The 25942-nt window shown below is 43.4% G+C and overlaps 2 protein-coding genes across 7 annotated transcripts in view; one reads left to right on the top strand and one right to left on the bottom strand.

Moving 5' to 3' along the window:
* Nucleotides 1-12957: 12957 nt before the first annotated feature.
* Nucleotides 12958-13911, top strand: LOC308476344 (olfactory receptor 52M1-like; the record flags this gene model as incomplete). The annotated part of the gene is made up of 1 exon (XM_081003886.1): nucleotides 12958-13911. The coding sequence occupies one exon, from the start codon at nucleotides 12958-12960 to the stop codon at nucleotides 13909-13911; it is 954 nt and encodes a 317-aa protein (XP_080860012.1).
* Nucleotides 13912-20988: 7077 nt separating this feature from the next.
* Nucleotides 20989-25942, bottom strand: part of LOC308475136 (uncharacterized protein) — a 60880-nt gene continuing 55926 nt past the window's right edge. For all 6 annotated transcript variants that reach the window (XM_081002082.1, XM_081002081.1, XM_081002077.1 and 3 more), the window contains one exon: nucleotides 20989-23227. In XM_081002082.1, coding sequence (XP_080858208.1) covers nucleotides 21825-23227 — 1403 coding nt within the window. In that variant the 3' untranslated portion in view covers nucleotides 20989-21824. The remainder of the gene's footprint in view (nucleotides 23228-25942) is intronic.

Raw genomic sequence — 25942 nt, 5'->3', positions numbered from 1 at the left:
TGTGACAGAGCGTTCCACCAGATTGGAGCCGCAGCCGAGAAAGCCCTGGCTCTAGTTCAGGCCAGCCTAACCTCTCTGTGGCCTGGGACCTTCAGGATGTTTTTATTTGCAGACCGTAGGTTCCTCTGTGGGGCATACCAGGAGAGGCGGTCCCGTAGGTACGAGGGTCCTAGGCCGTATAGGGCTTTAAAGGTCAAAACCAGCACCTTAAACCTGATCCTGTACTCCACCGGGAGCCAGTGCAGCTGGTATAGCACCGGATGGATGTGATCTCGCAGCAAAGACCCCATAAGGAGTCTCGCCGTGGCATTCTGCACCCGCTGGAGTTTCTGGGTCAGTCTCAAGGGCAGCCCCACGTACAGCGTGTTACAATAATCCAGTCTGGAGGTGACCGTTGCGTGGATCACAATGGCTAGGTCAGGGCGAGAGAGATAAGGGGCCAACTGCTTAGCTTGGTGGAGATGAAAAAATGCCGCCTTTGTTATAGCTATAATCTGCGCCTCCATAGAGAGGGAGGTATCGAAGATTACACCCAAACTCTTAATGGACGGTGCTGGCACTAATTGCACCTCCGCAAGAGATGGGAGTTGCCGGAGACTTCCGGTCGGCGCCAGCGTTAATGGCGGTCCTCTTTCCGAGCTCCGGAGGAGGACTGCGCTGCGAGTTCGGGTCTGACCCGCTACGGCAAGCGGGGGACCCCTAAAATCACAGGCACGAAAGCCTGAGAACAAGGAGACTCGGTGGGCACCAGAAGCGCCCCCCTTTACTGGGAAAGAGCCTTTTTAAAGGCTCCGGAACGGCATCGGGAGAGCGCAGTGCTGAGAGTCGTTACCCAGCCCACAGTGTGAAGCCGCGTCGCCATTGACGGAGAGCGCCGATTCCTTCCTGCAAAATGAACTGAATTCAAAACCCCGTGAGTAGGACTGAACGATTACTGGAACTTTTAAAAATTTAATTAGAAATTTGGCCGGAAACGGGGAAGGGTAAAATTAAGGAAGTCTGCCTTCCCCCGACTGCATGACAGATGAAAGCAACGAAAGAGAAAGAGCTGTATCTGTATGGAAATAACGATAGAATTGCTTAAGCCTGGCATTGGACTTAAACCCCCTCTCTAGCAAGCAGGAGCAGAGGGGGGGGAAAGTAACCTTATTAACCTGCATGATTTATTGAGAGAGAAAGTTTCCAGCTGCCTTAATTCCTTTGATACGGTCTGCCAAAATAAGATACCAGGACAGAGACTTTAGAAACTTTAGAAATCTTTATAAGGATACATAGTGGATGTTCTACTTGATACAGAGTTTGGACTTTGCTGCCATAATATATCGGACTTTGACAGTTAAATCACGCAGAAAAACTGTTGCAGCATCTATATTGAACTTTCCTGGTTTCTTTGTTCCCTGCTTTTTGTTTCCTTCACTTGGACATTATGTCTTGCTCCCTCTAGAGGGTAAGAAGTAACAATTGGAATAACAGAGTAAGACAGTGGGATTTTCCATTTGGGAACTGCTCCTGTGAGAACGTCCTTGGGACATGAGTGCCCCAGCAGACGAGATTACAACTAGAGCTAAAGCAAAACAACAACAACAAAAGAAAAGAGGTTCAATATCAAGTTTGACACAGACTGGAGCAGCTGCTCAGGAAAAAGCGACGGCTGCCTCCATGGATTCTATGACACAGGCGTTACTCAAGATAAATCAATCCTTGGAAGCTCTGACAAAGCAGAGTACAGAGAACTCACAAAAACTAACAGAATTAACAGCAAGATTGGATCTTAATACGAAAAGTGTGACATCTAATACAGAATCTATAAATAAATTGATTGAAGAGAACACTGCTACACGTAAAATTGCAGAGGACGCCAGAAAGACAGCTGAAGAGACACAGGAAAAATTAGAACCGATTTCGAAAAAAGTCTATGAACATGATCTGGCGTTGTCCTTGATGGAATTGCAGAGAAAGGAGAGAAACCTGAAATTAAGACTAATTCCCGAGAGTGAAGGGGACAGCCTTGTGGAGTTCCTTACACAAGAGTTTACTGACTGTTGGCAGGAAGATTTGGAGGAGGAAGAATTTAAGATAATAACAGCATTCAGATTGGGCAGGAGACAGAATAGAAAAACTCCGAGGGATTGCCTGATTACTCTCAGATCCAAGGAAGAAAGAGACAAAATATTAAAACTACATTATCAAAAGGCCTTGGAGATTGAAAATTCACCTATACAAATTTTTAAAGACATCCCTAAACAAATCTTGGAGGTGAGAACCTTCTATAAAGATCTGGTCTACCTGTTGAAGAAGAACAACATCCTCTTTAGGTGGGAGTTTCCACAAGGACTGTCCTTTAATTACAAGGGAAAGAAGGTGAAAATAAAGACAATTCAAGATAAAGAGAAGTTTTTGGAGAGAAACCACAAGGATTTACAGAAGGGAACGGTTGACCCAATTTCGGAACAGAGGAGAGCAGTAGATATTCTGAACTTATCGTTTGGACTTAAACCACCACCATCAGAGGAAGAGCAACAACTTGGAGCAGTAGGAGGAGTAACTGAGAAATAACAAGATGGCCCTGCAACTCCTTAGTTGGAATTGCAATGGGCTCAACATGCCTTTGAAGAGACGCCAAGTATTTCATATTTTGAGAAGAGAACAATTGGACTTGATCTGTCTGCAAGAAACCCATGTGACCAGGGTACATAGGAAATTACTTATTAACAAAAGATTAGGACAAGAATTTATTTCATCGGACAAAGTTAAGAAAAGAGGAGTAGTGATCTATGTAAAAGAGAAATGGGCCCCAAAAATGATGTTCAAAGATGAACAAGGAAGATACCTGGCAGTCGAAATACAAGTACAAGGAGAAAAATTCTTAGTAGTTGGAGTTTATGCACCAAACGAAGGCAAGGCGGATTTTTTTAAGAAGCTCCATGAAACTCTGATGGACTATTTGGATTATAATGTAATACTTATGGGAGATATGAATGGCGTAGTTTCTACAAATATGGACAAGGCACAAAGACTGACAATTTCCAAGGAAGGGAGACTTCCGAAGACCTTCTTTGAAATGACTGAAAATATGGACTTGATAGACATTTGGAGAACAAGGAACCCTCTCGAGAGAGAGGGAACTTTTTTCTCTCAAGCAATGACGACCTGGACCAGAATCGATCAAATCTGGGTTACTAGTGGGATGGCTCCAAAGATTAAGAAAATAGAAATCTGCCCAAAGACTTGCTCCGACCATAACGCCGTGAAGATGGAGATGAAATTTACAACAACTGGTCAATTCAGATGGAGGATGAATGACACCTTGTTTCGAGATGAGGAGATCCACAGAAAGGCCCAAAAAACTTTAAAGGACTATTTTGAAATAAATTTAAAGGCTGATGTAGAAAAAAGAGTGATCTGGGACGCAAGTAAAGCTGTGATGCGAGGATTTTTAATTCAACAAAATTCAATAAAAAAGAGAAAGCAAAATGAGAAGAAGGAAAAGATCTTGGAAAAGATAAAAGAAGGAGAGAAGAAATTAAGATCAAAACCAAAGTCCCAGGAGATTTTGAGAGAGATTAAGTTATATCAAACACAATATATGGAATTGATGAATCAAGAGATTGAGTGGAAGATAAAGCAAATGAGACAAAAGACATTTGAATCTGCAGATAAATGTGGTAAACTTCTGGCTTGGCAATTGAAGAAAAGACAGAAACTAAATACAGTCACAAATCTAGAAGTGGATGGAAAGAATATATCTAAACCCAACGAGATCAGAAACTGTTTCTTGAGTTATTTTAAAAAACTATACTCACAAGGATCACAGAATGAAGAGGACATAGATGAATTCCTTAAAAAATATGGATTACAAAAAATCTCTCATCAAAGTAAGGTGGATCTAAACCAGAGAATAACAGAACAAGAGATAGAGGGTGCCATTCAGAGCATGCAATTGGGCAAATCTCCAGGACCAGATGGACTGACTTCCAGATACTACAAAGCTTTGAAGGAGTGATTGGTTCAACCGTTAAAGGAAGTCTGTAACGAGATTTTAGAGGGGAAAAGGGCGCCAGAATCGTGGAAAGAAGCTTATATTACACTCATACCAAAGACAGAGACTGAAAAGACTCAACTCAAGAACTACCGCCCAATATCACTACTTAATGTGGATTACAAAATCTTTGCAGACATTTTGGCAAAAAGATTGAAAAGAGTGTTGATGGAGAAGATTAATAAGGACCAAGCAGGCTTTCTCCCAAAAAGGCATTTATCAGATAATGTGAGGAATATAATAGACATTTTGGAACTATTGGAGGTGAATATAAACACTAAAGCAGTGCTGATATTTGTGGACGCGGAGAAAGCCTTTGACAATATTTCTTGGAGTTTTATGAAAAAGAATCTTCATGGGATGGGGGTAGGCCAAGGATTTGAGAATGGTATGGGTGCGATATACTCTGAACAAAAAGCTAAGTTGATTGTAAACAATGTGATAACTGAAGAATTCAAGATAGAAAAAGGGACACGACAGGGGTGCCCAATTTCCCCATTGCTTTTTATTTCTGTTCTGGAGGTGTTGCTAAATATGATTAGAGATGACCAGCAGGTTAAAGGTGTACAGGTCGGAGCTAAACATTACAAGTTAAGGGCCTTCACAGATGACTTAGTACTAACTTTACAAGAGCCAGACACTAGTACAAAAAGGGTGTTGGAGATAATTCAACAATTCGGCCAGGTAGCCGGATTCAAATTGAACAAACAAAAGACTAAAGTCTTAGAAAAAAACTTAACAGCTATGGAGAAGGAGAAATTTCAAGAAGAGACAGGTTTGACAGTGGTTAAGAAGGTGAAATACCTAGGGGTTCACTTGACATCTAAAAATTTGAACTTGTATAAAGACAACTATGAAAAATGTTGGTCAGAAATTAAAAAAGATCTAGAAATATGGTCAAATTTGAAATTGTCAATGTTAGGCCGAATTGCAGTTATCAAGATGAATGTACTGCCTAGAATGTTATTTTTGTTTCAAACTTTGCAGATTCTTGACAAGATGGACTGTTTCAAGAGGTGGCAGAAAGATATTTCGAAATTTGTCTGGCAGGGCAAAAAGCCCAGAATAAAATTTAAAGTACTTACAGATGCAAAAGAAAGAGGGGGATTTGCCCTGCCGGACTTAAAATTGTACTATGAAGCAGCAGCGTTTTGCTGGCTGAAAGAGTGGATGCTCCTCGAGAACACAGATATCTTGGACTTAGAAGGTTTCAATAATACATTTGGTTGGCATGCATATCTATGGTATGATAAAATCAAAGTGCATAGGGCCTTTAAAAATCACATTGTCAGAAAAGCGTTATTTAATGTTTGGATAAGATATAAAGACTTGTTGGAAAACAAAACCCCTAGATGGTTGTCACCCTTGGAGGCTAAGGCATTGAAGAAACTCAATATGGAGGCCGAATGGCCAAAGTATTGGGAAATCTTGGAACAAGATGGAGATAAATTGAAATTGCAGAGTCATGAGAAATTGAAACCTAAAGTAAGAGATTGGCTCCATTATTATCAAATAATGGAGGTCTACAAACAAGATAGGAAAATTGGCTTCCAGGTGGAGAAATCAAAATTAGAAACTGAATTGTTAGAACCCAATACTAAGAATTTGTCAAGAATGTATAACTTGCTGCTGAAATGGAATACACAAGATGAAACAGTTAAATCGGCTATGATTAAGTGGGCACAGGACATTGGTCACAATATTATGTTTGCTGACTGGGAATGGTTGTGGAACACCGGTATAAAATTTACGGCATGTAATGCCTTAAAGGAAAATGTTATGAAAATGATCTACAGGTGGTACATGACCCCAGTCAAGCTAGCAAAAATTTATCATTTGCCTGATAATAAGTGTTGGAAGTGTAAAGAAACTGAAGGTACTTTCTATCACCTTTGGTGGACGTGCCCGAAGATTAAGGCTTTCTGGGAAATGATATATAATGAAATGAAAAAGGTACTTAAATGTACTTTCCCTAAGAAACCAGAAGCCTTTCTCTTGGGCATTGTCGGCCAATTGGTGTCAAAGAGAGATAGAATTTTCTTTATGTATGCTACGACAGCAGCAAGAATACTCATCGCAAAGTATTGGAAGACACAAGACCTACCCACCGTGGAAGAATGGCAGATGAAAGTGATGGACTATATGACACTGGCTGAGATGACTGGCAGAATCCGTGATCAGAGGAAAGAGACGGCGGAAGAGGACTGGAAGAAATTTAAAATTTATCTTAAGAGCTATTATAAAATTGAGGAATGCTAAAATGCCGAGGTGCTGAGAGAAAAAGGGAAACAGTGACATAAGATTAAGTTAGAGAAAGGACTAAGAGGACATATATTTGATAAAATTGCTCAGAAGCTGCTGAAATAATTTTGCATACAGGGATGCAGAAAGGGGAGGTATGGGGGAGTCCGAGAAACGAAGGTTATGGAAAAAAGGTTATGAAATTATACATGTTTGTTTGTCTTTTTATTTGTTTGTATTGTTTAAAAAATGTTGTAAAACCAATAAAAATCTATATATTAAAAAAAAAAAAGAGATGGGAGTTGCCCCCTCAATCCCATATCGTCCCGTCCCAGCCAGAGGACCTCTGTCTTCGAAGGATTTAACTTCAACCACCTCCCACGTAACCATCCAGCCACAGCTTCCAGACATCTGGTCAGTGTGTCTGGGGCCGAATCAGGATGGCCATCCATCAACAGATAGAGTTGGGTGTCATCGGCATACTGATGCATACAGGGGACACAGAAAGGGCTGAACTCCTCAATGCCTTCTTTGCCTCAGTCTTCTCCGATAAAGAAAACAATGCCCGACCTGAAGAATTTGGAGCAAATGATTCAGCAGAGGAAACACAGCCCAGAATAACTAAGGAGATAGTACAAGAATACTTGGCTAGTCTAGATGTATTCAAGTCTCCAGGGCCAGATGAACTGCATCCAAGAGTATTAAAAGAACTGGCAGATGTGATCTCAGAACCACTGGCAGTCATCTTTGAGAATTCCTGGAGAACAGGCGAAGTCCCGGCAGACTGGAGGAGGGCAAATGTTGTCCCTATTTTCAAAAAGGGGAAAAGAGAGGACCCAAATAATTACCGCCCAGTCAGTCTGACATCAATACCAGGGAAGATTCTGGAGCAGATCATTAAGCAAACAGTCTGTGAGCACCTAGAAAGGAATGCTGTGATCACCAATAGTCAGCATGGATTTCTGAAAAATAAGTCATGTCAGACTGACCTGATCTCGTTTTTTGACAGAATTACAAGCCTGGTAGATGAAGGGAACGCAGTGGATGTAGCCTACCTTGATTTCAGCAAGGCATTTGACAAAGTGCCCCATGATATTCTTGTAAAGAAGCTGGTAAAATGCGGTCTTGACTATGCTACCACTCAGTGGATTTGTAACTGGCTGACTGACCGAACCCAAAGGGTGCTCATCAATGGTTCCTCTTCATCCTGGAGAAGAGTGACTAGTGGGGTGCCACAGGGTTCTGTCTTGGGCCCGGTCTTATTCAACATCTTTATCAACGACTTGGATGATGGACTCAAGGGCATCCTGATCAAATTTGCAGATGACACCAAACTGGGAGGGGTGGCTAACACCCCAGAGGACAGGATCACACTTCAAAACGACCTTGACAGATTAGAGAACTGGGCCAAAACAAACAAGATGAATTTTAACAGGGAGAAATGTAAAGTATTGCACTTGGGCAGAAAAAATGAGAGGCAAAAATACAAGATGGGTGACACCTGGCTTGAGAGCAGTACATGTGAAAAGGATCTAGGAGTCTTGGTTGACCACAAACTTGACATGAGCCAACAGTGCGACGCGGCAGCTAAAAAAGCCAATGCAAATCTGGGCCTCATCAATAGGAGTATAGCATCTAGATCAAGGGAAGTAATAGTGCCACTGTATTCTGCTCTGGTCAGACCTCACCTGGAGTACTGTGTCCAGTTCTGGGCACCACAGTTCAAGAAGGACACTGACAAACTGGAACATGTCCAGAGGAGGGCAACCAAAATGGTCAAAGGCCTGGAAACGATGCCTTATGAGGAACGGCTAAGGGAGCTGGGCATGTTTAGCCTGGAGAAGAGGAGGTTAAGGGGTGATATGATAGCCATGTTCAAATATATAAAAGGATGTCACATAGAGGAGGGAGAAAGGTTGTTTTCTGCTGCTCCAGAGAAGCGGACACGGAGCAATGGATCCAAACTGCAAGAAAGAAGATTCCACCTAAACATTAGGAAGAACTTCCTGACAGTAAGAGCTGTTCGACAGTGGAATTTGCTGCCAAGGAGTGTGGTGGAGTCTCCTTCTTTGGAGGTCTTTAAGCAGAGGCTTGACAACCATATGTCAGGAGTGCTCTGATGGTGTTTCCTGCTTGGCAGGGGGTTGGACTCGATGGCCCTTGTGGTCTCTTCCAACTCTATGATTCTATGATGGCAACCCAGCCCAAAACTCCGGACAAGCTGGGCGAGGGGGCGCATAAAGATGTTAAAAAGCATCGGGGAAGTTTTGGGGTGGAAGCAATTCTCTGTGCTAATTACATACAGAGCAGATTGCTTCATTCTACCATAAACAATACCCCTCATTTTTTTGCTTTATGGGGGAAAAACCTGTTTTGGACCACGTTAAAACTTTTGATTGTTGGGCTTGGGTTCACATCTCAAAGGGACAGAGAAGGAAAGGAGATCCCAAGGCAAAGAGACTTAGGTTTGTTGGTTATCAAAGTTGGTCAAAGGGGTACCGTCTAACAAAACACAAGAGGGAGTCACCAGGTTTGGGGGAATCCCAAGGTTTGTGGAGGTACAAATGAATCCCATAAAAAACCTAACGGGGTTATGATGAGGACTGGATGTCCTCACTGCCCACTGCAGAATATGCTGACCTCTCACTTCTTAGGCTGGACAGGTGGGTCTGAGACCCTCAAAATAAAATCTGAACAAAATTGGTGAAGCAGCGAAGAGTTTATTGATTACACAGACATCCTTGCAAGCACAGGTGTCCAAAAGTAGGCACACACAAACCTAGCAAAACACAAGCTACATGCAATGCAAGTTCTTCCCCCTGTTTCCCCATTGGCTGGGCATGCACAGGGTTTACAGCCTATCACAACTGCCTAATTAAAATACTAAAATCCCCGCCCCTGTTGACATCTGCCCTCACCCTGAATTCCACCGGCCACCCCTCATATTTACCATTGTCCTAATTTGGTCAATGCCTCTATGCCTTTGTCTGTTGATGTAAGCCATGCTCTAACCACCAGTTGTTCCAGTTACAAGTGTAAGTGAGTTCTATGTCTTTTGAAGCCAAGAGGACATAGCCACATCCTTTTCTTAAAAAAAATATAATTTTTATTTATTTTCCATTTAATGTTATACATTCACACCATCATTATCCACTATACCGCCCTTGCTTTTTAGAGCCTATTGACTTCCTTCCCTCCCGCCTCATAGTTTTCGAAATTAACCTTTATATCATTGCAATTTATACATTTTCCAATTCTAATTAGACTTATTACAGAATGTCTCAAGATTTAAATAAATATAAAAAGGAAGAAAGTTTCTCATTACAAATCTTCTGACAACCCTGCTAGTGGTGTTAATTGCTTACAAGGATCTTTCAAATATCGTATAAATTTACTCCAATCCTTTTGGAATACTTGATCATGCTGGTTTCAGGTTTTTCCTGTCGGCTTCGCCAGTTCTGCAAAGTCCATCATCTTCATCTGCCACTCTTCTTTCATTGGTACTTCTTGCTGTTTCCATATTTGGTCCATCTCAAATCTGTTACCCATATGACCTAGTAGCACCTCTTGCCCAATACTTCCCTGGCCATCTTTCAGAAGAAGTGTGCTGGTGGCAGTGGCAGACGTTGGCCTTTCAAATTTCAGCATAGCCCTGTGTGATGCCAAAATTCTCTGCCCCCCACCTCTTGCCTTCCATTCTAATAGTTGTGGTACCCCCTTTTGGCTTGGCATCCAGTGTGGGTGAACTGGTTGCTCTCTTCTACATCTGCCTCCACCGGTGGTGACTGACTGGGAAAGAGATCTTGGGCTTGTGGCTGACAGCTCAGTGAATATGCTGGCTTGCTTTGTAGCACATTTAACGCAAAGGCAAAGAAGCCAGAAATCACAGGATCTGGACAAGAGAGTGTTGCTGTGCCCCCCCCCCCGAGGCCTGCTGCAACAACTTTGAAAGGCACTTTCGGGACAAAATTGTTCAGATTCAGGTGACATAGTCAGAGCAAATCCAGTGGGGACATCCAGGGCACAGTCTGAGCCACCTACAATGGGTCATTATCCTTATTATTTGGAAACACATTTCCTTCCCTTTTGAAAATAGTCTAAATAAAGAAGACAGTTTTTAATATTGGTAGTCCTTGCTTGGTGCTTTGAGATTTGTCAGCCAAAGAGCCACTTAATTGTCCCAGGTCCCAGTTGGGTTGGGAGATCCCTCAAGGTCTCTGAAATACGCAGCATAAATACCTCACCGAGAGGCCGAAGCCAACATTTGCTTAGGAGGGGGCATTGCTGCCTTGGTAAGCTGAATGTGCAACCATTCCTAAGGAGGTAGCATTTTGGGCTGTTGTGCCAAGTCAGTGTCCCACAGAGCAAGGCATGCGGCAAGTTGTCCCCTTTGCAATGGTGCAGTGAGCTGGGGTTGTTTCTGACTGTGGAATCTTCCATGCAGTTCTGAGTATGCTGTTGCCACTGCAAAATGCTACCCAACGCAGCTAACAAGGCTCGCCTTGCTCCTTGCTCTGGGTTCCCTAACATTTCTTTGGAAAATGCCGACTGTAATGCCCCGAGAAAGGTAAGTGCTAAAGGAAGCAGAGACTATATTTCCTGACAGGAGGGGAAAGATTGGTGGCCTGGCTAGCAGGAGATAACTGTACCGTGTTGAAGATTTCCAGGAGAGGACAGAGAGGAGTGGAAGAACATTTGGACACTGATGGAGAAGAAAGCATGGTGTATACAGCATGCCTGGATAGATCAGTTGGTTAGAGTGTGGTGCTGATAATGACAAGGTTGCAGGTTCATTCCCCGTATAGCACAACTGCACATCCCTGCATTGCAGGCGTTTGGATTCCTCAGGGTCCCTTCCAACTCTACAATTCTATGATTCTATGATCATTTAGACCAGTCTTTCTCAACCTTGGGACTCTTCCAACTCTCCAGTTCCTTGATTCTATGTAGCCACCCACCTGATTTGACAGTTTTTACAATGCAGCTTACTGAACATACCAAAATATTCACTGAGAAGAGAAATACATTTAAATAAGCATAAATATATGCATATAAATACATAGTTTGAGATGGAGTTTTGAAAAATAAACAGATCTTTATTGTATTTATTACATATATATACCAATGTGAGATTTATATAACAATATATATATGGTATATAACATTTATATACCAATGAGAGCCAATGTGGTGTAATGGTTAAGAGCGCTGGACTCGTAATCTGGTGACCCGGGTTCACTTCCCCACTCCTCCACATGCAGCTGCTGGGTGACCTTGGGCCAGTCCCACTTCTCTGAAGTCTCTCAGCCCCACTCACCTCACAGAGTGTTTGTTGTGGGGGAGGAAGGGAAAGGAGGTTGTGAGCCGCTTTGAGACTCCTTAGAGTAGTGATAAAGCGGGATATCAAATCCAAACTCTTCTACCACTTTTATCTTCCAAGGATCTCGAAGCGGCTTCCATGGTTCTTCCCCCCTCCCCCCATTTCATCCTCACAACAACACTGTGAGGTGGGTTAGGCGAAGAGATGGGCTTGACCCAAGTGAGCTTCATGACCGAGTGGGGATGAACGTGGAAGTGAAATGGAGTCATGGGTAAAAACATGTGAAAGTGTCAAAGATGGACTGAGATACTCAGGTCTGCCAATTCTAATCTGGAGATTTTCCTAGAGGAAGAGACTGTATGAAGCAGACTCCCAGGTGTTCTCCGAAAGAGCAGACTTGGGTGTCCAAAACACCTGAGGGCTGATCGCTTACCCCAAGGTGGAGAGATCCAAAACCAGTGACCTTACCACCTTACCACAACTGCTTCATTTATTCACTCAGGTAGTTCTTCTTTCTGCTTCTAACAGCCACCCACTCTAGAGAGGTGACTCCACCCTTCCCATGTAACTGAGGTCCAGCAGTCAGCCAAGTTTGGCCCTTGGTGTATAGAATTTTCCAGTATCAGAAAAAGAAGGGATAACAACCGTTAAGAGATCCACTCACATAACGGGACCTTCATTGCCCCTCTTCATAGAATTGTAGAGTTGGAAGGGACGCCAATCGTCATCTTGCCCAACCTCCTACAATGGAGAAATCTCAGCTAAAGTATCCATGACAAATGGCCACCCAACCTCTGCTTTAAAACCTTCAAGGAAAGAGAGTCCACAACCTTCAGAGGGAGACCCTTCCCCTGTTGAACAACTCTTAAATGCAGGAAGTTCTTCCTCATGTTTAGTTGGTATCTATTTTCTTGTAACTTGAATCCATTCGTTTGAGTCCTCCACTCTGGAGCAGGAGAAAACAAGTTTGCTCCATCTTCCATGTGACAGCTTTTTGGATATTTGAAGATGGCTTCTCCCAATATCCCCTAGAAACCTGCTCCACAGGGTCCCCCAACCCTCTGGAGCAGTTTTTGAAGGTCCACAGAAGGATGCAGTCAAGAGGAGAGGGAAGTAACATTGCACAACAGGAAGTCTGTTGCACCAAAGGAACAGCAGCTTTGGACACAAGCCTATATCTTAATGCCTGGGATGTATAGATAACCTATCTGTAAAAACATTTTCTTAGACTCCCTAAAAATGCTATACTACAACTGTATAGGGTTCTCTTGCTAAGTATAACCTTCTGAATGTTCATCCATCTTCATTTGTTTCCAGTCACATGGAATGATGGTTCCTCCCGTGGTGCATTGGTAAGATGCCGGCCTTCTACAATGCCTGTGTCAGCCCGTCCACCTTCTCCCTCACGGGCATCCCTCAGCTGGAAGCTGCCCATGTCTGGATCTCCATCCCTTTCTGCTCCATGTACGTCATGGCCGTGGTGGGCAACTGCACCATCCTCTTCATCATCCGGGCCGAGCCCAGCCTCCACGAGCCCATGTACCTCTTCCTCTCCATGTTGGCCATCATCGACTTGGTCCTCTCCTCTTCCACCATGCCCAAGCTGCTCAGCATCTTCTGGCTGGGCAACAAGGACATTGCCTTCCACTCCTGCCTCCTCCAGATGTTTGTCATCCACTCTTTTGCCACCATTGAATCTGGGATCTTTCTGGCGATGGCCTTTGACCGCTACGTGGCCATATGCACCCCGCTGAGGCACAGGACCATCCTGACCCACTCGGTGGTGGCCAAGATCGGGCTGGCTGCTGCTCTGCGGGGCTTCCTATACATTGCTCCACTGCCTCTTCTTGCCCATCGATACACCTACTACCACACCAACATCATTGCACACTCCTACTGCGAGCACATGGCTGTGGTGATGCTCTCCTGTGAGGACATCTCCATCAGCAACATCTATGGTGTAACAATTGGCTTCCTGGTACTCATAATTGATTCTACGTTCATTGGCTTGTCCTATGTCCTCATCTTCCGGGCTGTAATGAGCTTGTCTACCACAGAGGCCCGTCTTAAGACCTTCAGCACTTGCACCTCACACATTTGTGCCATCTTGATCTTCTACATCCCCATCGTTGTCTCCTCCCTGATACATCGGTTTGGGCACAATGTGGCTCCTGCAGCTCACATCCTCCTGGCCAACTTCTATCTCATCTTCCCTCCCGTCTTGAATCCCATTGTGTATGCCGTCCGGACAAAAGAGATCCGGAGGAGGCTGGCCAAGATGCTGTTGTGGTGCAGAGGTGGCCTTGAGTAAGCCTCACAGTTGCCCCTTATGTGAGGCTTATTCCCCTCTTTCTTTGGCTGAAACATGAATACAACAGCCTCAATCAGAAGGCCATGGGAATCACTCAATTAGCTCAATGCAGAGAGTCTTTTATCTAAATCACTTGCAGGTATAGATAGGCAAATTTGTTAACACTGGTTTCTCTCAGTTTGTCATCTTTTCAATGTAAAATTCAGCTCTCCACATTTCCACATCTGTTTGCAATATTTTCTAAAGTCCACAAACACATTTAGGAAGCCATATAATGTTAACCAGCCAAAGGCATGGCTAATTAGAAATGTTTTTGCCTGTTGCCTAAAGATATGCAACGAAAGCACCAGGTGAGAACTTGCCCTGTTCTTGTGTTGCCACCCACCGGACGCCTCACAGAGGAGGCACATGAAGAAGAGCCTCATATGGAGAAAGGCGGTCCTTGAGGTATTGTGGTCCTGAGCCATTTAAGTCTTATTCAATGTTCATTGAGTATCTGCCATCACCAGGAGTAGCCCAAGCAATTTTGCTGCCCAACACAAAGGACAAGAAGATGCATTGCCTATTCTGTGCACAAAATTGGACCAGAGTAGTAGTTGACTCTTACTTGACCACTGGAATAGGACAGTCCTTCATTGACCCCAAGAGTAACAGGCTAGCTTAGGGGCTGCAGGGAGACCACATGGCACACATTTGTAGCCACTTTCTGCCCCTCAGAATTTGTTGCCTGAGGCAACTGCTTCATGCTTGAGCCGGCCCTGGTCATTGTCTAATCTCCCTGCAAACAAATCAGGCTAGATGCTCATTAAACAGGTTGCTGATTCCAAGGAATGAGGAATCAGGTTTGTTGCACTTGACCTCTGGTGAGCTGATGAAGAAAGCCTGTGCTTTTCTGTATCTGTTTGGGATCCAGAGAGCTGAAGGAGGCCTCTACTGCAACCTCCATCTGCCCACAGGCTTTGGTCATCTTCGGAGACCGCTATTGGGGAACACCTATCGCCTTCTGAGAAACATAAGCTCTCCTCTTCAGAATCCTGGGCCAGCAAGGCAACAGCATCTCTCAGCATTTCAAGGTTGATCCTTGAGATTGTTGAGGAGCAAAGAGGGGGTCCTGCTGGAGCTGTGAGCTCACTAACCATTGGAAGCATAGTTTAAGTGTAGCTTCTTAACTTTCTCTTTCTCTCTCTCTTACTTTTTCTCTCCCTTCCCTTCCTTCCTTCCTTTGTTCCCCCCTTCTCTCTCTCTTTCTCTCTCTCTTTTGCATCTGGATTAATGTTTTAGTTCAGACCAAAAAAAAAGAAAAGACATTTGACAATAAAGTATAGTCAATCATAGGGGATGGAGCTTATTTACTTAGTGAATAATATCACACCTGAGTCTTTTGAACTGTTGTTTTATTATTGTTTTTATTATTATTTATTACATTTGTATACCTCCCTATACCTGCAGTTCCTCATAGCTTACTATTGTGTTTTGTGAGATACAGTGCTATTTTTATATAAAAAGAGGGACTGGAACTCAACATGAATGCTTCTCTTGTTCTCTTTTAATGGCAATGGCGCCCATCTGAGAGGTGCCAGAACTGAGTTCTGGCCAGTTCTGGCTGAGAAAAAGCCCCGGTGATATAAGTTTGAATTGAAGAGGACGTAAACCTTAATTTTGGGAAGACCATTTATCTTGATCGCTGTGGTTCCTGAATAATAAATGTACTGTAAAGTGTTACCATAAAGCACCAATGCTGCAGCAAGCAAAGGCTCTAGCAGCTCAGCCAGCTGCTTGTGGCTGGAAAGCCAGACAGGATGTTTGTGACTGTTGCCATGGGAACAAAGGGGCAGTCCATTCTGTACTGAGCACCGGATGTTAGCTCAGTGTGTGTGTGTGTCATATGACCCGTACTGGATGTACGTGGGAGGAGTTTCTTCTTGCTGTTGTTGAGTGCAGACATGATTCTCTGTACTGATGTAAGAGGCAGAAATAAATGATGTAAATAGTTTTCTGTCTGCTTCTTTCCCCTCCCTGGGGACACCAAAGGGGAGAGAGGAAGAACGGTGTGTTCCTCTCATACATCTGAGAAGAATCGCCGGACCTCGCCTGCTTATCAGCAGAGTGGAGACGCGGGCAGGTCGACAGGAATATCTGCCGGTGCCTACGCTGTGGCACATTCCTCTGACCCAGGCAGAATTCCAACAGTGGCAGCCTTCGGATGGTTGCGATTCATCGGACATCTGCATGAGAGGCTGGTGGATTGTCCTCCTCTGCTCCAAGGAGGTAGAGAAGCGTCTGAAAGAAGCCAGAGGCTCCACAGACAGCTGGTGGAAAGAAGAGGTGTTTTCCAGAGCAACAAAGTTCAAGGTATGCTGCATTTCGGGCTAAAAGTGTGAACGCAGGAAGATTAATTCCCTGGTTCACGGAGCTGCGTTTCAAAGAAAACAAAAGCTCCGGAGGAAGAGGCCTGCAGCTTGAAGGCTGAAGCCTGCATTCCACAAATTTTTGTGGTAGATAAGATGTCCTCTTGAAATGCATTGTTGCTAGGTAACGGTTCTGGAAAGTTACTGGCAAAGGGGCTGGACTGTGAGTGTAAGCCTGGGAAAGCGAAACAAAACCAGAGAATGTTTTGGCTACAAGGTTTACGAGCTCTTGGAAGGGACTTTTCAATAGCAGCCTGAGTTTAGCTGCCAGGTGCAAAAAGCGTAAACAACTTGCAGTTTTGCTGCGTGAGAAAAGAAAAAAAACAACTGTTGGATTTTACAGTTTGTTTGACATTATGAGCTGGAGGCTTGGCTTCAAGATGGATGCCAAGAAAGGGGGAGGTTTGCCTTGCCCACCTCCCTTAACCGATGACAATTATTCATCTTGGTCTGTAAAGATGAAGGCCCTGCTGCAGAATCAGAGGCTTTTTGATGTAATTGAAAACCCCATCCCTGCAGCACCAACCAGAGGTTGGGAGTCACAGAATGTAAGGGCCAGGACTGCTATAATTCTGTGTGTCTCAGATGATCAGTTGGTGCATGTTCAGCATTTAGAAAATGCGAAAGAGGTATGGGACACGCTGCGTACAACGCATCAGAGAGATGCTGGTTCTTCAGCGTTGCTGTATTTTGAGAAATTGACCAATCTGAGACTTGCGCCTGATGGAGATGTTCAAGCGCACCTGACAGAAATGAAGTTTCTGCGTCAACAGATGGTGGAACGCAATTTTCGTCTTCAGGAGGAAGTGTTTTGCTTCATGATGATAAACAGCCAGGTTGTTGCCAGTCAGCTTGGTTCCCTACCGGCCGCGCAGCTGACCGCGGAGAGAGTTTGTGCTGTGGTCCTGAATGAACACGACAGACTTGCTGCACTGGAAGAAAAAGACAGGGGGAGGGAAGAACAGAGTTCTAATTCCCCCACTGCTGATGCTACTGGGGAGCATGGTGTAGCATTGAGTGCTGTCCGATGCTACAATTGTGGACAGACTGGGCATCTACAGCGAAACTGTAAGAAGCCGCGCCAGTCAAGAGGAGCAAAGAGCAGCTCTACGAAGCCTGAGGCGTCAGGCAAAAGCCGTACCAAGTGCCAGATGAAACCTGCAAAGGCTATGATGGCGAAAGGAACCACGCCAGATGTTGGGAACTCGTTCATAATTGACACGGGCGCAACGGTTCACATGTGCCCGCACAGAGGACTATTTTCAACGTTGAGGAAGCAAAGCTTCACTGTGAAACAGCCCAACGGTCAGGAGTTGGAAGCGACTGGAATTGGGACTGTGTATCTTGAAAGTCTGAACTTGACTATAAATGATGTTTACCTGGTTCCAGAACTGAGATTTAATCTGCTGAGCGTGTCGCAGATTGCAAAGAAAGGACTGAAACTGTCCTATAATGCTAAAAACTGCAAGATCTACAAAGATGGAGAACTGTTTCTTACTGCCAAAGAGAAAGATGGACTGTATTTGTTGACTTTTGATCAAAGTGATTACATGAAATGTAATTCTTCTGTTTCTAACGAAATCTCTCTCGCAGGTGTGACCAGTGTGAGCACCAGGAAGGTGACGAAGAAGGTCGACAGAGCATTTCAGCGGGTGTATGCTGATGTGATTGGTCCTCTAGAACCATCTAGAGGCGGTGCACGATTTTACCTTTTGTGTGTGGATTGTTTCACTAATTATTCTTGGGTTTATATGATGGAGAAACCGCAAGAAACTTTAGAAAAGTTTCAGGAGTTTTGTGACAAGGTTAAAAATATGCATGATGCTAACATTGATTGTCTTTTCACAGATGAGAAGCAAATTTTTCTGTTACAGAAGTTTCAGAAGTTCCTGGATGGAAAAGGGATAGACCACAAAGTTGCTGTCTCGCAAGAAGCGTGGAACAGGGGGGTTTGTGTAAAAGTGAACAAAGAATTGCAAAAGGGAATGAATGCGCAATTGCTGAGTTCACATTTGCCACATGAATATTGGGCCGAATCGCTAGCGTCCTATCTTCATGTGTGGTTGAGAAAGGTCTCAACAGAGTTGGGATGTTCTCCTTTTGAGAAGCTGTTCAATAGAAAACCTTCTGTTGCCTATTTTAAGGTTTTCGGGTCTCATGTGAGAACAGAAGCTCCAGGTGGTGTAAAGAATGCCAGAGGCATTTTTGTGGGTTATGAAAAAGGTCTCTACAGAGTAATTTTGTCTGAATCTGGTCAGGTGATTCTCACAAAGTTCCTAGAGAGCGCTCCAAAGCAAGAGCGGGTAGTACAGACATTTCCCACAGGTGGCAATTCTGATGATGATGATGATGATGAGTTTGATCTTATTGAGTTCAGTAGTACTGATGATGACAGCGATAGCTCAGACAGCTCAGTTGTCACAGTCATTGAGAGGAAATCTCACACAATGGATAGACCTTCACAGGTGAAGGCAGAACCACTGATTGCTACTGGTTCTCAACAGAGTCCAAAGGTTGAACCAGTGAGCACAGAGGATCAGAACCTCATACGTAGGTCTGAGAGAGCAACGAAGGGTGTACCACCCAAGAGGTATTCAAAGGAGTTTGCTAACCTTGCATATGTTGCTATTGTAAACGACCAAGGACAGATTGAAGCTGTGTCTGAGTCAGAGACAAAGGCACAACAGAGAGTTGTTAACCAAGGTAATGCGAAGTCACACAACCAGAGAGGTACATTGGTTAAACCAGTGGCGGGTAGTTCCAAGGGTGGAACTGAAACAACAGGGGAATGTTATAAATATAACAACTGTTTGTTTTCTTCTCTGGATGACGCTTTGCTCGCGGCACACATTGATACTTTAGGGGGAGTATGTTACCATAAAGCACCAATGCTGCAGCAAGCAAAGGCTCTAGCAGCTCAGCCAGCTGCTTGTGGCTGGAAAGCCAGACAGGATGTTTGTGACTGTTGCCATGGGAACAAAGGGGCAGTCCATTCTGTACTGAGCACCGGATGTTAGCTCAGTGTGTGTGTGTGTCATATGACCCGTACTGGATGTACGTGGGAGGAGTTTCTTCTTGCTGTTGTTGAGTGCAGACATGATTCTCTGTACTGATGTAAGAGGCAGAAATAAATGATGTAAATAGTTTTCTGTCTGCTTCTTTCCCCTCCCTGGGGACACCAAAGGGGAGAGAGGAAGAATGGTGTGTTCCTCTCATACATCTGAGAAGAATCGCCGGACCTCGCCTGCTTATCAGCAGAGTGGAGACGCGGGCAGGTCGACAGGAATATCTGCCGGTGCCTACGCTGTGGCACATTCCTCTGACCCAGGCAGAATTCCAACATAAAGGAGATGCTCATTGTCTGTTCACAGGGGGTGATGATGGAATCTGTGTGTGTAAACAGGGTAGGACAATTGGAGGGAGGAGAAGGCATGGAAGTGGGGAGTAATCACTGGTGAGTAGAATTGCTTAACAGACACGGAAATGAAGAATGCCTGTGTGTATTGCTGAAAGGGTTTAACTGGAAGACGTCACTGAAGCAAAAGAAAAGCCAGAAGAGCTCTTTGAGCTCCTTGATGGGTTTGATAATAAGAGAAAGAGAAAACAGCTCCAGGCCAAAGGGAGGTTCTAAGGAGAGAGAGACCTTGGATTCTAGGTCTGTTTGGAATTGTCTGTTATTTCTAAGACGCCGGGCCTGTGCTGGACAGCACAAGATATTGTATAGAATGCTTTGGATGCATTTTTTGATGTGTTTGTTCTGAAGAAAGTTCTGCAAGTAAAGATTTGAACAATCTAATGGGTCTAGACAATGTTTTATTCCAAAATAAAACTTCCAGTCGCTTCAAGCTGTGCAGTCTTAATATCTGCAATATTCCCTGTGCAAGGGAGAGATAAAGAAAGCAAGGAGGAGAGCAGAGGGGGAAAGGGGTGAAGGTGAAAATGGGGGTGCAGAGGGGGTTGCAAAATAGGAGGGGTTAGGAGGCACCCCCATTTGTCAAAGCAGGGGCATGCAAGGGATGAAGGACAGGCAGGGATGTTGGCATCATAGCTGGGTGGAAGGCAGGGCCATCCCACCCATGAGGCAAGGTGAGGTGATTGCCTCGGGTGGCAGGATCCATGGGACAGCAGATCTGGCCTCCACGGAAAGCACTGCCTGCTGTTGCCGCCACAGCGACAGTGACAGCTGCACCACACTCCTTGGAAGCCAGATCTGTCGTCTCCTTGGCAGCATCCCATGCTGAGTCTACAGTGATATCTTGGCAAATAGGAGGTTCTGCTGGTCTCCTCCCACCCTTGTTCCCAGTGTAGATCTTTATCCCCCCCCCCACACACACCTTCTTCCTGAGGTACTGTAGATGTTTTGTTTCTTCTTCTTCCAAAGCAACTACTCTATTCCGAACTTAAAAATGGAAAGCGTAATGCTGGTGGTCAACAAAAGAGGTTCAAAGACTCTCTCAAGGCAAATCTTTAAAAAAAAAGTAGTATAAACATTGACAATTGGGAAACAGTGGCCTGTGAGTGCTCCAACTGGAGAACAGCCTTTACCAAAGGTGTCATGGGCTTTGTAGACGCTCAAACTCAGGGCGAAAGAGAGAAAAGTAATAGAGGAAGACACACTTGTCAAACCCTCACCTGTTGGGTTGAAGTAACGACAGACGAGTAGCAGGTGTCATGTGAGAGGCATCTCTCGAGCAAGTCCCGAGAAGAAGCTTTTATTGAATATTACAACATTGCCACAGGTGCGCTCGTTGCTGATTGGTTGACACAAATACAAAGCAAAGGTTACATATAGGCATTAATCACCAATAGATTAAAGGCTGGGAAAGGGAGCACAGAACTAGACAGGCATGAAACCTCCTAATTAAATTATAACTAATGATTGATATAGCAAGACTAAAACAATTACTAATGATTGATCATAACATGAAAGAATACAACAATCATGTTCCGTAGATGTGGTCAGCAATGCATTAAGAACAGGTCAAGGTACACTGTTTCATGAACTCAATGGGAACTGTTCAGAACATTCTCAGACTCATGTGCAGAGGCAAAAACTTCCCAGCACTCACCGTTATCAACTCCTGCCCAGAAACCAATGTCCCCACTGTGGAAGGAGGTGAGGATCCAGAATTGGCCTCCAGTCACTTATGGATTCACTGTTAAGACCATGTTCATGGAAAACAACCTTACTTTGGCTACGATCGCCAAATAAGAAGAGAATCATAGGGTTGGAAGGGTAATCTAGTCCAACCCCCTGCAGTGCACGAATCTCAACTAAAGTATCCATGACAGATGACCATCCAATCTCTGTTTAAAAGCCTTACGTTTTGACAATAGGAGCAGTTATACAGTGGAATGGACTCCTTTGGAAAGTGATGGACTTTCCTTCCATGGAGGTTTTACAGCAGAGGTTGGAAGGCCATCTGCCATGGATGTTTTCGTTGTGATTCCTACATTGCAGGGGGTTGGACTTGATGGCACTAGAGGTCACTTACAACACCACAATTAAATGATTCTCTGATTCTGCCCAATATGAGTTCTTTGATGGCAAGTGAGACTTTGCTTCCAGATAAAACTCTTTCCACATTCCAAACATGGATATGGTTTCTCCCCGCTGTGAATTCTTTGATGGGCGGTGAGAGTGCTCCTGTCACTGAAGCTCTTCCTACATTCTAGGCACTGATAGAGTTTCTCCCCAGTGTGAATTCTTTGATGGGAAGTGAGATGGGCTCTCTGATTAAAGCTCTTTTCACATTCAAAGCACTGATATGGCTTCTCCCCAGTGTGAATTCTTTGATGGGAAGTGAGATGGGAGCTACGACTGAAGCTCTTTCCACATTTCCTACACTGATAGGGTTTCTCCCCTGTATGAATTCTTTGATGGGAAGTAAGATTGACCTTCTTACTGAAGCTCTTTCCACATTCCACACACTGATAGGGTTTCTCCCCTGTATGAATTAGTTGATGAGAAGAGAGAATCTTCTTGTCACGGAAGCTCTTTCCACATTCAAAGCACTGATATGGCTTCTCCACAGTGTGAATTCTTTGATGGGAAGTGAGATGGGAGCTATGACTGAAGCTCTTTCCACATTCCACACACTGATATGGTTTCTCCCCTGTATGAATTCTTTGATGGGTAGTAAGATTGTTGTTCCTACTGAAACTCTTCCCACATTCCACACATTGATATGGTTTCTCCCCTGTATGAATTCTTTGATGCTTAGTGAGATTGGAGCTTGTACTGAAGCTCTTTCCACATTCCACACACTGATAGGGTTTCTCCCCTGTGTGAATTCTTTCATGGGAAGTGAGACTGCCCCTGTGATTGAATATCTTTCCACACTCTTGACACTGAAATTGTTTCTCCTCACTGTGAATTCTCTGATGGGAAGTGAGGCTTTCCTTCCCCCTGAAGCTCTTTCCACGTTCCGCACACTGATATGGTTTCTCTGCATGAATTCTTTGATCACAAGTGAGACGGGCTCTCTTACTTAAACCTTTTCCACAATCTTGGTATTTAAATGGTTTTTCTGCACTGTGAATTCTCTGATGCTGACAGAATTCTTTCCTTGTACTAAAGCTCTTCCCACATTCCAAGCAGTGATATGGTTTCTCCCCTGTATGATTTTTTTTATGGGAGCTGAGATTTTCCTTCTGCGTGAATCTCTTTTCACAATCTTGGCACTGAAATGGTTTCTCCCCACTGTGACATTTCTGTTCGGAAGTAAGATTTTCCTTCTGACTGAAGTTCTCCCCACATTCCAAACATTGATAGTATTTCCTCAAAATGGGATTTCTTTGAGGGGAAGTGGAATGGGAGTGTTGACTGAAGACCTTTCCACACTCTAAATATTTATGTGGCTTCTCCACGTTGGGAATTTTGTTCTTGATTTCCAATTCATCACTATCTGCAATGAAGAGAGAAAAAGATTGAAGCCTCGGGAAGAAATACAGCCCCCAAGTATTGAACAATGCTGGAGTGTCAACACAAGGGGGCTTGTGAAGAAGGCGCAGCAGAGACTGTACTTTTTGAGAATACTAAGGAAAAACCATCTTCCGCAGAAACTGCTGCTTGCCTTCTATCACTGTGCCATTGAGAGCGTGCTCACTTATGGCTTATGTGTGTGGTACGGAAGCTGTACTACCCAGGACAGGATGGGGTTGTGCAGGGTTGTTAAGGCAGCAGAGAGCATTGTTTTTTTTTTTTTTTTTTTTTTGTAAGAATTTTTATTGGTTTTACAGAATAATTTTAAACAATACAAACAAATAAAAAAAGACATACAAACATGTAAAACTTCATAACCTTTTTTTCATGTCCCTCTCTTCTCGGACTCCCCCAAACCTCCCCTTCCTACATCCCAATTTCCAAAATTTATTTCAGCAAATTCTAATTAATTTTATCAAATATATTTTTTCTTATTCTTTTCTTCAACTTAATCTTATGTCACTGTAATCTCCTTTTCTTTCTCCAAACCTCGACATTTTAACATTCCTCAATTTTATAATAGTTCTTAAGGTAAATTTTAAATTTCTTCCAATCTTCTTCCGCCGTCTCTTTCCCCTGCTCACGGATTCTGCCAGTCATCTCAGCCAGTGTCATATAGTCTATTACCTTCATCTGCCACTCTTCCAAGGTGGGTAATTCTTCTGTCTTCCAATACTTTGCGATGAGTATTCTTGCTGCTGTCGTAGCATACATAAAGAAATTTCTATCTTTCTTTGACACCAATTGGCCGACAATGCCCAAGAGAAAGGCCTCTGGTTTCTTAGGAAAAGTACATTTAAGTACCTTTTTCATTTCATTATATATCATTTCCCAGAAAGCCTTAATCTTCGGGCACGTCCACCAAAGATGATAAAAAGTACCTTCCGTTTCTTTACACTTCCAACACTTATTATCAGGCAAATGATAAATTTTTGCTAGCTTGACTGGGGTCATGTACCACCTATAGATCATTTTCATAATATTTTCCTTTAAGGCATTACATGCCGTAAATTTTATACCAGTGTTCCACAACCATTCCCAGTCAGCAAACATAATGTTATGACCAATGTCCTGTGCCCACTTAATCATAGCTGATTTAACTATTTCATCTTGTGTATTCCATTTCAGCAGCAGATTATACATTTTTGACAAATTCTTAGTATTGGATTCTAACAGTTCAATTTCTAATTTTGATTTCTCCACCTGGAATCCAATTTTCCTGTCTTGTTTATGTACCTCCATTATTTGATAATAATGGAGCCAATCTCGAACCTTGGGTTTCAATTTCTCATAGCTCTGTAACTTCAATTTATCTCCATCTTGTTCCAAAATTTCCCAATACTTTAGCCATTCAGCTTCCATATTAAGCTTTTTCAGCGCTGTAGCCTCTAAAGGTGACAACCATCTAGGGGTTTTACTTTCCAACAAATCTTTATATCTTATCCAAACGTTATATAATGCTTTCCTGACAATATGGTTTTTAAAGGCCCTATGCACCTTAATTTTATCATACCATAGATATGCATGCCAACCAAATGTATTATTAAAACCTTCTAAGTCCAAGATATCTGTATTCTCGAGGAGCATCCATTCTTTCAGCCAGCCAAATGCTGCTGCTTCATAATACAGTTTTAAGTCCGGCAGGGCAAACCCCCCTCTTTCTTTTGCATCCGTCAATATTTTAAATTTTATTCTGGGCTTTTTGCCCTGCCAGACAAATTTCGAGATATCCTTCTGCCACCTCTTGAAACAATCTATCTTGTCCAGAATTTGTAATGTTTGGAACAAAAATAACATTCTAGGCAATACATTCATCTTAATAGCTGCAATTCGGCCTAACATTGACAATCTCAAATTTGACCATATTTCTAGATCTTTTTTAATTTCCGACCAACATTTTTCATAATTGTCTTTATACAAGTTCGAATTCTTAGATGTCAAATAGACCCCTAGGTATTTCACCTTCTTTACCACTATCAAACCTGTTTCATTCTGGAACTTCTCCCTTTCCATGACTGTCAAATTTTTTTCCAAAACTTTAGTCTTTTGTTTATTCAATTTAAATCCGGCCACCTGACCAAATTCTTGAATTAGCTCCAACACCCTTTTTGTACTAGTGTCTGGCTCTTGTAAAGTAAGTACTAAATCATCTGCAAAGGCCCTTAACTTGTAATGTTTGGCTCCGACCTGTACACCTTTAACCTGCTGGTCATCTCTAATCATATTAAGCAACACCTCCAGAACAGAAATAAAAAGTAAAGGGGAAATTGGGCACCCCTGTCGTGTCCCTTTTTCTATTTTAAATTCTTCAGTTATCACATTATTTACAATCAACTTAGCCTTTTGTTCAGCGTATATAGCACCCATACCATTCTCAAATCCTTGGCCTACCCCCATCCCATGAAGATTCTTTTTCATAAAACTCCAAGAAATATTGTCAAAGGCTTTCTCCGCGTCCACAAAGATCAGAACTGCTTTAGTGTTTATATTCACCTCTAATAATTCCAGAATGTCTATTATGTTCCTCACATTATCTGATAAGTGCCTTTTTGGGAGAAAGCCTGCTTGGTCCTTATGAATCTTCTCCATCAACACTCTTTTCAATCTTTTTGCCAGAATGTCTGCAAAAATTTTATAA

Source organism: Podarcis pityusensis (genome assembly GCF_964106645.2).
Source record: "Podarcis pityusensis genome assembly, chromosome: 4".
Taxonomy (NCBI): domain Eukaryota; kingdom Metazoa; phylum Chordata; class Lepidosauria; order Squamata; family Lacertidae; genus Podarcis; species Podarcis pityusensis.
Note: the sequence above shows the minus strand (reverse complement) of the source record. Positions and strands in the feature narration are given on the sequence as shown.